The sequence below is a fragment of the Lagenorhynchus albirostris genome, chromosome 9 (assembly GCF_949774975.1).
Source record: "Lagenorhynchus albirostris chromosome 9, mLagAlb1.1, whole genome shotgun sequence".
Taxonomy (NCBI): Eukaryota; Metazoa; Chordata; class Mammalia; order Artiodactyla; family Delphinidae; genus Lagenorhynchus; species Lagenorhynchus albirostris.
In genome coordinates this window covers 7,854,925-7,866,861 of record NC_083103.1, presented here as the reverse complement: position 1 = coordinate 7,866,861, position 11,937 = coordinate 7,854,925, and the positions used below count along the sequence as shown (strand labels likewise).

General features: G+C 59.2%; 1 protein-coding gene across 6 annotated transcripts; it reads left to right on the top strand.

Moving 5' to 3' along the window:
• Positions 1-147: 147 nt before the first annotated feature.
• On the top strand, positions 148-10,706 carry RPS6KA4 (ribosomal protein S6 kinase A4). 6 transcript variants are annotated; one of them, XM_060158789.1, is made up of 17 exons: positions 148-317; positions 420-491; positions 1,185-1,403; positions 1,499-1,614; positions 2,180-2,386; positions 2,492-2,572; positions 2,653-2,756; positions 2,852-3,002; positions 5,301-5,465; positions 7,221-7,349; positions 7,513-7,646; positions 7,743-7,836; positions 8,299-8,418; positions 8,553-8,747; positions 8,998-9,157; positions 9,347-9,510; positions 9,778-10,706. In XM_060158789.1, the coding sequence occupies exons 1-17, from the start codon at positions 263-265 to the stop codon at positions 9,970-9,972; spliced, it is 2,361 nt and encodes a 786-aa protein (XP_060014772.1). In that variant the 5' UTR covers positions 148-262; the 3' UTR covers positions 9,973-10,706. The 6 variants fall into 6 exon arrangements, with proteins under 6 accessions (XP_060014772.1, XP_060014771.1, XP_060014773.1 ...); XM_060158788.1 differs by having other exon boundaries at positions 153-317; positions 8,299-8,472; XM_060158790.1 differs by having other exon boundaries at positions 155-317; positions 2,180-2,287; positions 8,299-8,472.
• Positions 10,707-11,937: the final 1,231 nt, after the last annotated feature.

Genomic DNA, 11,937 nt, shown 5'->3' with positions numbered 1-11,937 from the left:
CCTGGGGCCCAGAGCGCACAGCCCTAGCACCAGCCCCCTGCGCCTGCGGGAGATGGGACCGCCCCGTCCGCCCGCCCCCCCGCCCGGCGCTGTCACGTTCCAGCGCCTGACTCAGGCCGCGCGGGGCGGGGAGCAGGGAGGCGGCGCCGGCGCCCGCCTCAGCCCCGGAGGCGGCACCAGGAAGCTCCCGCCCCGGCCGGAGCCGCCATGTAACCGGCGCCGCCCGGAGCTGAGCCTCGCGGGCCCCAGCGACCCGCCGGCCATGGGGGACGAGGACGAGGACGAGGGCTGTGCGGTGGAGCTGCAGATCACCGAAGGTGGGGCATAGGTGGCCCGGGGTGCAGGCCGGGTGATGGCTACCCAGGCCGGCTGGGAGGGTTCATGCACGGGCTGGGTTCATTTGCCCCCTGTGCCCGCAGCCAACCTGACCGGGCACGAGGAGAAGGTGGGCGTGGAGAACTTCCAGCTGCTCAAGGTGCTGGGCACGGGAGGTGAGGAGCCCTATCCACCGGCAGGTGTCCCAGGCATGGTGCCCCGGGCCTCCCGCTTGCACACCCACCTGGGTTGGGCCAGGCTGCCGGCAGTGCTCCCCAGCCTCTCCCTGCCCTGCCTGCTTTGCCCTGCCCTGCCATGGTTTGCATGCCGACCCGCAGGGCTGCTCCACGTTGACGTCGCTCCTCCCTGGAAGGTCCTCTGGGATCTGCCAACACTCTTGGGGGCTTGCAGCTCTCCTGTGTGATTTCACAGCTCCTCCCCTTGCGGGATATGAGAGCCCTCTCCCCCACTTTGCAAACTCCCCTCCTCGGGTTTGACCGGCCCTCCCCTGTCTGCGTGCACCTCTGCCTCCCTTCCCTGGCTTTGCATCCTCTTGCATCTGTCTCATCTTCCACAGGTTTGCACATGACCCGCCCTCCACCCCACCCCCACCCCCGCTGCAGGCCTCCCGGAGTTGTGTGCCCCCCAGCCTGGTTTGCACATCCCCTCCCTGGTTTTGCTGAGCACCCGCCCGGGGGTGTGCACACCTTTTCCTTAGAAGGCTCTGCCAGTTTTTGCACACCTGCCTCTCACCCCAGCTCCTTCCCCCGACTTGCACACCCTCCTGGCTTGGCAGCGTGCCCACCCTCACCCGTCTGCACCACCCTCCTGTTCATGGCCTACCCTCCGCCCACTCGCTGCTCCCACAGCCTACGGGAAGGTGTTCCTGGTGCGGAAGGCGGGCGGGCACGACGCGGGGAAGCTGTATGCCATGAAGGTGCTGCGCAAGGCGGCGCTGGTGCAGCGAGCCAAGACGCAGGAGCACACGCGCACGGAGCGCTCCGTGCTGGAGCTGGTGCGCCAGGCACCCTTCCTGGTCACGCTGCACTACGCCTTCCAGACGGACGCCAAGCTGCACCTCATCCTGGGTAAGGGCAGACACCTTCCAACCCTGGGGGCCATGGAGGCGGGGGGGCCACCCCAGGGGGCTACTCCGCGACTTTCACCCACCTCCCGCCCCCAGACTATGTGAACGGCGGCGAAATGTTCACCCACCTGTACCAGCGCCAGTACTTCAAGGAGGCTGAGGTGCGCGTGTATGGGGGCGAGATCGTGCTGGCCCTGGAACACCTGCACAAGGTGGGTGAGGACCTGGCCACCTGGCTGTGGCCGTGGGGACTGGGCCTGGGCCTTAGAAGGGGCCTGTGAACCTAGTGGCCTTGGGCTTTCTGAGGGCTGGTGGCCTCGGTGGGGACGGGAGCTGCTTCCCGTAGGCCTCCTGGAAGGAAGGCCCCGGTGCTGCCTGGTGGGGGAGGCCTCCTGGAAGGAAGGCCCCGGTGCTGCCTGGTGGGGTCTCCTCCCCTGGGGTCTCCTCGGAGGGGCTTCCCTCTCACAGGGAGCGCGAGGCTGCTTCCTGGGGCCACGTTCACAGAACTTCTGCAAACGGAGACCTCATGCCTTGGCTCCCAAAGCCGTCATGAGATGGGGCTCCTCTCCCTGGGAACTTGGGGCCTGCTCCCTTGTGGCCTCTCCAGGGTGTCCTCTTCCTTGCTTTTACATCTTAAATGGCTTTTCCTATCCAATGGTCCAGTCCCACCCCGGCCCCGCACCAGCACTGGAGATCCCCGTCCCCAGGGACCAGGTGCAGGGACAGGAGCAGAGGGTGTCGGGGGAGGGATCCTCAGGGCCTTCTTGCTCCTGCCAGCTGGGCATCATCTACCGAGATCTGAAGCTGGAGAACGTGCTCCTGGACTCCGAGGGCCATGTCGTCCTCACGGACTTCGGGCTTAGCAAGGAGTTCCTGACAGAGGAGGTGAGTGAAGGGCAGTCTCGGCCTCCTGCACCCCCGTGCGGGCCGTCCCTTCCCGGCTCCCGCTTCACGCCTGGCTCTGCGTTTCTTGGGGGCGCAGAGGTGAGTAGATCCAGGCCCTGCCTTCGGGGAGTTCCCACTGCTCTGACCCTCACAAGTCCACGAGTCTTAACTCTGAGCCTTGGGCGGGTCCTCTTGCCCTCCCAGAAAGAGCGGACCTTCTCCTTCTGTGGCACCATCGAGTACATGGCCCCCGAGATTATCCGCAGCAAGTCGGGCCACGGCAAGGTGGGTTGGCGGGGGGTCAGAGGGGTGGGTGTGGCGAGGTAGGGGTGGCCGCAGGCCCTCACCCTGGCTCTGCCCCACAGGCTGTGGACTGGTGGAGCCTAGGCATCCTGCTCTTCGAGCTGCTGACGGGGGCCTCGCCCTTCACCCTGGAGGGCGAGAGGAACACGCAGGCAGAGGTGTCTCGGTGAGCAGGGCTGGAAGCAGAGGGCGGCCGAGGGGCCTGGGCAGGGCTGGAGGGGGGGCCTGCTGCCCCTGACGCCCCCCCACCAATCCTCCCAGACGGATCCTGAAGTGCTCCCCTCCCTTCCCCCCCCGGATCGGGCCAGTGGCACAGGATCTACTGCAGCGGCTGCTTTGCAAGGACCCCAAGAAGCGGCTGGGTGCAGGACACCAGGGGGCGCAGGAAGTTAAGAACCACCCCTTCTTCCAGGTGAGGCTCCTGGCTCGCCCCCATACCTGTCTGCACACACCGGGGCCAGGCTACTGCTCTGGGTTGGGGGACACTGGAGGGATGGTTTGAGGCTGGCCAGTTTCACTTGATTTGGAAAACCTCTCAGATAAAGAAAGCAGGCTTGTCTTCTCAGCCGTCTCTATTGCAACTTGGAAGATGTGTTCTTGGCGGGAAAGCATTCATTGCCTGGTAGGGCTGGCAGGGACTTGAGAATGAATTCATCAGTCCTTTCATTGGACAGGTTCAGAGGAGCAAGGTGACTTGCCCAAGATCACACAGTAAAAGTGTAGAGCTGGGAACAGACCCCAGGTCTGCTGTCAGCCCAAATCTTATGACTCTTGCATCCACTCAGGGTTTTGGTCTTTGTACCTGTACAGGCTGTGTGCCTCTTCTTCAGATGGACATGTCTGAATCAACCACGTGGGTTTTGTTCACTTGTTAAAAGCACACACAGTTTAAGGTGCAGTGCAGAGTGAATTCTGTCCTTGTGAGACCTCACTGGCTCGGGCACCATGCCTGGCCAGCATCACTGCTGAGCAGGGCCCTGTGACTGTGAACACCTGTGTCTTGGCCCCTTGCTTGCATTATTTCATGTAAGCCTCAGAACCTTCCTGATTATCTTCATCTTTACAGATGAGGAAACTGAGGTTCAGAGAGGTTAAGTAATTTGCCCAAGATCACTGAGCTAAGTGATGGAGCACAGATTTAAACCCGCATCTGGGTGGCTTGAAGGCCCACGCTCTTAACTGTTAGGTTCTGTTTACATGTGGGTATTAAATTTGCCTTGTCTGACGTAGAAACAGAGGCATCTGCTAATGGGCACTTATAGTGGGCCAGACATCCAGTTACCCTTGCTATGAGTGCCATCTCCTTGAATCTTCCCAGCAAGTACTGCTTGGAAGGGCCCTCAGAGAAGCTTTCTCAGACAGGAGTCTAAGTCTCTGCGGTGAAGATGTCCCTTTGTGGGCGAAGTGACTGAACAGTGTCAGTTTCCTTAAGTGAATTCCTCAACCCACCCTGAGCACATGCCAGCCTCCAGGTGCTGGGAGTAGGTGGACCAGTAGTCACACTGGAGAGGCGCCCCAAGGTTTTCGAGGCCTGATGGTGCCCTTATTCCCCCTTCTCTTGAGATAGCCTCTTTGGTGACAGCAATGCTCAGGTCCCTGGTGCCAGAACCGGGGCCTTCAAGCCCGGGCCAGGCCTCTAGGCTGCAAGTGACAAAAAGTCCAACTCAAGATGGTGATATCTGTGGAACAGAGTCTGGCTGCTAAGAACAGAGATAGGAATGAATAGTGGTCTAAACAAGATAGACGTCTATTTATTTATTTATTTTCTCACATAAAAGAAATCCAGAAGTTGGCAGGCTGGGGCTGCTGTGGTGTCTTCATGAAGCCAAGTTCAGTTTTGTTTTTTTTCTTTTTAAATGCTCCTCTATTCTTAGCACGTAGCCTCTGTCCCCAAGGTTGCCTCGTGGTACAAGATGACTGCTGGAGCTCTTGCTATCTAGGTTGCTCTCCAGGTGGGAAGCACGAAGAAGGAGTGGAAGGGCAAAAAGGGCACCATACCAACGGTTCACCCTCCTCTTCAGGCTCTTTCCCTGGATTCCTACCTCGTAATTTTTGCTTACAAGTAACTGGTCACTGCTAGCTGCAAGGAAGTTTATAAAATACTATTTTTTAGTTGTGTACATTGGTTCCTGAAATAAAATTGGGGCTATAGTACTAAGGAAGACCAGGAGAATAGATGTTGGGCAGGCAACGAACAGGCTCCGCTGTACTAGTTTAAACATAAAAGGAATGTTTTAGCTCCCATAAATGAAAAGTCCAAGGAAAAGTGGTCTGACTTCAGGCAAGGCTGCATCCAGGTGCTGAATCTGTTATTAGGAATTTCTTTCTTTGTCTCTTGCTTCTGCTTTTCTGCACAGGCACTTCATCATTAGACATTGAGGGGGTCCCCAGCAGTTCCAGGCCCATATCCTCCCAGATTTAAGTCCAGTAGGGGAAAGAGATTTGTTTTTTTTTTTTTTTTGCACATCAATTCTATTAAAAGCCCTAGAGTTGGCTGAGTGTGGCGGAGGGCTGGTTCTCCAAGAGAAATAGGGATTCTGTTATCAGAGGAAGGGAAACAGAAGCTGGGGAGGCAGGAAGAACAGCTTCCCACACAAATGCCAGTGAGACCTTTGCCTCACTGAGGAGCTGCCTGGTGAGGGTGGCCTGAGTGGACAGGGGTTTCCACTTCCTGCCCTTTGACCCCTTGTCTCTCATTCCTTTTCTCCAGGGTCTGGATTGGGCTGCTCTGGCTGCCAGGAAGATTCCAGCCCCATTCCGACCCCAGATCCGCTCAGAGCTGGATGTGGGCAACTTTGCAGAGGAATTTACCCGGCTGGAGCCTGTCTACTCACCCCCTGGAAGCCCCCCACCTGGGGATCCTCGCATCTTCCAGGTGAGCGAGTGTTCGTAGAACCACAGATGCGGGGGAGGCAGGAGCTGCTCAGCCTTAGCCCTGGCTGACCTGCGGGCACTGCACAGGCCGTGTCCTGATCAGGAGCCAGCGTCGCCTCTAGATCTCTCCACTCGTGTGGAACCTACAGTTGTCAGTCATAGAGACCACCTGGGCAGGACGTGCCTTTGAATTTCCTGGTTTATCTTGAAATTTCATGTTAACTTCCCTTCTTCTCCATCATCTCTCTATTGTTATGTAAAAATACTGTTTTAAATTATTCACTTGCTTAAGGGGACACTTAGGAAGAGATGCCTTGTGTATACTGTGGCTTTGCATGTCCCTCTAGCACACCATATCACACTCCTGGGGGCACAGGCCCCCTCCACCCAGTTTTAGAAGCTTAGGCCTGTCGGACCAGTCCCATCTCCTTTGCTCGGCATACAAGGCCTTGCACGATGCGGTCTCTGCTCAGAGCCCTAGCCTCAGCACTCTGTTATTCCACTCAGTGCTCTAGCACCTCTGAACTGCTCAGAGGTGCCAGAACACACCTCTGTACCTTTGCATATGTGGTTCCCTCAACCCTGAGGGTATAGTTGCTCACCTGGCAAAATTCAAGCCTTGTTGTCCAGTGCTGTCCGCATATGAAGTCTTCCCTGCTCCTCTGGCCCTGGGTCACCCTTTCCTTGTGCACCAGCCTGCTACAGACAAAATCTCCTTCTAAACAGTTTGTCAGGTTTTATCCTGGCGCTGACTGAGACTGCCTCACCTGGTCTGAAGCTCCCAGAGGGCAGGGACTGTGTGTTTAATTTCTGTGTCCCTGAGTCCAGCTGGTAATTTCTGTGTCCCTGAGTCCAGCTTGGGGGCCTGGCCTGTAGGACATGGTCCATAAATATTAAATAAGAATAGGCCAATATCAAGTATGGATGGATCAGTTCCCCTCTATGAAGCTCTCACAAGGGACAGCTCTGTGCTTGAATATCCCTCGATCTACTGCGATCCATCCTTGATCTCACAGTCCTGATGAGCAAGTTTTCTTGTGAATCAGTGGTTACTTTCATTCATTCATTTAATGAGTCAAAAGTATGTATTGAGTGCCTTCCATGTGCCAGGCACTGACCTGGGCACTAGGGACGTAACAATAAACTTGACAGACAATGATCCCACCCACGTGGAGCTTGCATTCTAGCGCACAGTGGCGCTGCATTTTTAGGAGAAAACAACACATTGTTAAAACTGCCCTTGAGAGTCCCTTGAATTGCCAGGATGTGGATTGTTAGGAAAGGCAAAGAATTAACTTTGGTTTCTCTTTACGTTTCCTCAGTAGCCCCCCTTGCAGAGGAGGCCAAAGTTTGATTTGAAAGGAAGGAATAAAGACTTTTTGTCCTGAGTGGGTAGAGTTGAATTCTCCTAAGTTAAGTATGTGTGATGCCAGGCCACAGTTCTTTCATGTATTCAGCCTGTCGTATTCTGGGCCACTACACTGTGTCAGATGATGCCCTTGGCACCTGGGGGGATCACTGTGATGGGAAAGGCAGAGTCACAGACTGGCGGGGGAACAGACATGCATGGTCCCAAGAGATCACAGAACAAGGTGGAATAAAATGTCCACGCATCCTGTGTGCACCAGGATGCAAAAGCAACATCCCCTACTCCAGGGTCTTTCCTCTGCCCCCACCCTCCTTCCCGCTGGGTCTGGGCCTTCGGGGACTCCATCTGCACCTCCATCCACCACTGACAACACCCCTCCTCCGCCAGGGATACTCCTTCGTGGCACCGTCCATCCTGTTTGACCACAACAACGCGGTGATGACCGATGTGCTGGAAGCGTCTATTGCTGGAGACCGGCCTGGCAGGGCAGCGTTGGCCAGGAGCGCCATGATGCAGGTGGGTTGGGCCAGGGTGGGGAGAAGTGGGCTTGGGGACTCCAGATGTGGCTTCAGCAGGCGCATGCTGTGGCTTCGGTGAGGTCCGTAGCCTCTCTGAACAGGGGCGTGGCATGGCCGCAAGGCTCCCGGTAGGACCTCTGACGCGTCCCCTTCGCCCCCAGGACTCGCCCTTCTTCCAGCAGTACGAACTGGACCTGCGGGAACCCGCGTTGGGCCAGGGTAGCTTCTCCGTGTGTCGCCGCTGCCGCCAGCTACAGAACGGCCAGGAGTTCGCGGTCAAAATCCTCAGCCGCAGGTGGGCGGGCCCGGGGTGGGCTGGGTTCTGCTGAGCGGATTCGGGGAGGGCGGGGCCGGAGGTCAGCTGTCCTGACCCCGCCTGCCCTGCCCCCAGGCTGGAGGCGAACACGCAGCGCGAAGTGGCCGCCCTGCGGCTGTGCCAGTCGCACCCCAACGTGGTGAAGCTGCACGAAGTGCATCAGGACCAGGTGACGCCTTCCTGGGCTAGGGCGGAGCCCAGGGACGCTAGAGCCTGCCCGTGGGGGGCGGGGAGGAGGACAGGAGGCGGGGCCTGAGAGCGCCATGGGCGGGGCCTGAGGACCCAGAGGTCAGGGAAGTGGGATTTCAGGGGAGTAGGGCCTGAGGACCGGAAGGCGGAGCTGAGGATGGCCAAGGGAACGGGGCAGGGGGAGGATTTAGGGCGGCGAGTTTTAAGGTGGCCAAAGGGACGGGGGCCTGGAAAAAAGTAGGGGGTAGAAACTGAAGCGAGTCCTAAGGTGGTTCTTGGGGTGGTCTTGAGGTCAGGGTTCGAACTGAAGCCGGGGGCGGAGCTTGATGTTGACCGCGGGGCAGGATCTGGCTGGGCCCGGTGTGGGGTGGGGGGACGGCCCGGTTGGGTAGGTGGTGACAGTAACCCAGGTGGTGACCTTGGCCCGTCGCGCCGCCCGCAGCTGCACACGTACCTGGTCCTGGAGCTACTGCAGGGTGGGGAGCTGCTGGAGCACATCCGCAAGAAGCGGCACTTCAGCGAGTCCGAGGCGAGCCAGATCCTGCGCAGCCTCGTGTCGGCCGTGAGCTTCATGCACGAGGAGGCGGGGGTGGTGCATCGCGACCTCAAGCCCGAGGTGGGCGCGGGGCCTCAGCGGACTGGGAGGGCTTCGGCGCGGAGGGCCAGTCTCTGACGGCCGCCTCGCCGCCCTCATAGAACATCCTGTACGCCGATGATACGCCCGGAGCCCCGGTGAAGATCATCGACTTCGGGTTCGCGCGTCTGCGCCCGCAGAGCCCAGCGGGGCCCATGCAGACACCCTGCTTTACGCTGCAGTACGCGGCCCCCGAGCTGCTGGCGCAGCAGGGCTACGACGAGTCCTGCGACCTCTGGAGCCTCGGCGTCATTCTGGTATGGGACGGGGTCTCCGAGGAGATGTCAGGGTCCTCCGAGCCTGGGGACAGGAGTTCTCTTGTTGGGGTGGCAGGGTTTGGTCTGAGGCTGGGGTCAGAAGTCGTCCTAATACAGAGGCGAGGTCTCTCTGGTGCTGGGGTCCGGGCATCCTAGTTTTAGGAGTTGGCAGTCAGAGTTCATAACCCATGGGCCTCAGGAGTTAGCCTCTTGGAGAAGGTCTGGACTGGTCTCACTTTTCACTCCCCAGTACATGATGCTGTCAGGCCAGGTCCCCTTCCAGGGGGCCTCAGGCCAGGGCGGGCAGAGCCAGGCGGCGGAAATAATGCGCAAGATCCGCGAGGGGCGCTTCTCCCTTGACGGGGAGGCCTGGCGAGGCGTGTCCGAGGAAGCCAAGGAGCTGGTCCGAGGTGCGAAGCCGGAGGTCACAGGCCATGGCTGCGGAGGGGGAGGCCACGGGGTCATGATGGGACAGGGTTTGCTACTGGGTCAGGTGTCCTGGTGGGGGACTTGTGGGGAGGAGAGTGGGGCTGCTAGGATGTCTCTGGGGCGCAGCCTCTACACACAGCCCCCCAACACTTACCCTGTCCTGCCTCCAGGGCTCCTGACTGTGGACCCCACCAAGCGGCTGAAGCTCGAGGGACTGCGGGGCAGCTCGTGGCTGCAGGACGGCAGCGCGCGCTCCTCGCCTCCGCTACGGACGCCGGACGTGCTGGAGTCCTCGGGGCCAGCTGTGCGCTCCGGGCTCAACGCCACCTTTCTGGTGAGGGGCGGGGCCTGCGGGGGGTCCGGGAACGAGGCTGGAGAGACGGAGCCTGCGGGAGGCGACTCCCGCAGAGTCCTGAAAGGTTGAGTTCAGCCGAGTCCAGGCCTCTGACCTGTCGGGACCCTGACCGTTTGAGAGGCTGGAGGCCAAAGACCTGTTGGCCCTGACCTAGTGGTATGGGAAGGAAGGCCTGGGATGGGGGCCAAAGCTTGGATTTGGAAGTCGAGGCCGGGCCGGTGGAACTTACCGCCTCCTTTCCGCCAGGCGTTCAATCGGGGCAAACGCGAGGGTTTCTTCTTGAAGAGCGTGGAAAACGCGCCGCTGGCCAAGCGGCGGAAACAGAAGCTGCGGAGCGCCGCCACATCCCGCCGCGTCTCCCCCGTGCCCGCCGTCCCGGGCCGGGCACCCGCCGCCAAGGGAGCCCCCCGACGAGCCAACGGTCCCCTGCCCCCCTCCTAGCCTCCGTCACTGTGACCCTCTCCCCGGTCGGGGCTGTGTTCTAGGAGGCCGGCTCACTGCCCCCAGGCCTCCTGTATAGCTCCGCCCCATCCCCAGGGATTGTTACCCTTCTCTCCCCTCCCCCCCACCCCACCCCCAGACAGAGCAGAAGTATTTTTATAAGCAGAGAATTTTTTTAATGTCTTACCGGATAGAGTTAGAGATGCAGGGAGGGAGGGGGCCTGCTGGGGAGTGGAGTGGGGGGCCCTCTGCCTAGATGCGGCCTCATCTGGTGGAAGGTACTTCTCCCCCAGGGGGCTGCCCCGGCAGGGGAGGGCTCCTCCTCCATTTCTAAGCACTGAGTTGCCACAGGGAGAAACTGGGACCTCTCCCCTGCCCTCCCCATGAGGTCCTGCTCTTGGGAGGGGGCACCCCTCAAGCTGTCACTTTATGGACTGTTCGTGCAATTACGTCCACCAAAGACCTGTGTTGGGGGTGCTCAGTGAGAGGCCCTGGGGGACCCCCTGAAGCATTTCTGCCTCACTTCATGTAACCTGCTTCCCCCTATTGAGGCTAAGGAAGGAGGTAGGCGATCCCCTAAAAGGGGAGGCCCCCTTCTCACCCATCCCCTCCCCTTTGGCACAGCTGCCCCTAGCTGGGGGTGGCACCTTGGGGGTCTGGGGTGGGCATCCACAGTCACTGCCTCAGCCCATCCAGGCTGTGCCTTTGACTTAAAAATAAAAGTCTACCCAGTGCTGTGTGTGGCATGTGTGTGTGTATGTGTTGGGGGTGTGTATAGGCAGAGGTCTTGGGGCTACCTGCCAGCCAACGGGGCCTGAGACCTCAAAGAGGAGGGACAGGGCAGACCCTTCTGGGTAAGATGGTACCCTTTGTTCTTGGTTTTTGACATGAGGGTCAAACAGTTATCTTGGGTGTGTATCTGATACCTCCGCCGTGTATCATTTCGGATTCTCCTGGTTGTAAGTAGGAGAAAACCCAACCTAAACTTGCTTCAGCAGAACAGGACTTCTAGGCTTTTTGAACTACACAATCCAGGGGTAGCTTCAGGCGCGACCTGATCAGGATGCAAACGTATGATCAGGACTCAGCTCCCCAGTCTCAGCTTTTTATTCTGTTGTGGGCTTTTTTGGTGTTGCAGACTTGGAGGATTCTCCTTTTGGCCCCAAGATGGGTGGCAGGTGCTCCAGGGAGCTACAGATTGAAATCTGGTGATAAAGAGAGTCTTTGTCTTAGCGTTCCTGGCAGGAATCCTGAGATGTACTCCAATTGGATCCATTTAGGTCAAGTGCCTACCCTGAATCAATCGCTGTGGCCAGGGATGCAGTGTGCTGATTGGCTTAGATCTGGATCTTAGACTCCCCTCTGCAACCTCATTGGGTGGAGAGCAGGAGAAGGGGTGGTCCCTAGATAGAGGTCAGTTGGACAGGGCTTGGTTCTGGCCAGGGAGGGAGAGCAGGAGGGGAGCAGCTCATACCCACGGCTGTGGCAGTGATCAGAGTGTGCCCCTCTCAAGGGGCGTGAGACTGCCCTTGTGTGATCCCTACTGGGTGGTTGTGGCCATAGGGCAGTTTGGCCTGAGCGCCTCTGTGCCCCCCCAGGTCAGGGCTGTTTGTCCGTATAGTGCAGATGTCCTGAGAGCCCCAGCCCCCTGCCTGGACACTATGGGCTGCTGCAGGCCTCTCTCCCCGTAGGCACCCTGTGGGGTCATCTCAGCGTGGACCTTCCCCTCCTGTTCTGAGATTTGCCTCTTAGAGGAGGAGGTAACTGGAGGCCTGGGGACAGGAGCTGGGGCCCCACAGATGCTGAAGTCAGGGCAAAGCCAGGTGGGCCTGGTGGGCAGGTGGGACCCCATGGGTGTGGGTCAAGGGCAGTTGTGGGGGTGTGGGAACACCCAACTGTATCCCATCCTATGGGTCTGAGGGAGGAGAGGGGGGCCCAGGAGAAGGTCGGAGGGAGGGGAGGGGA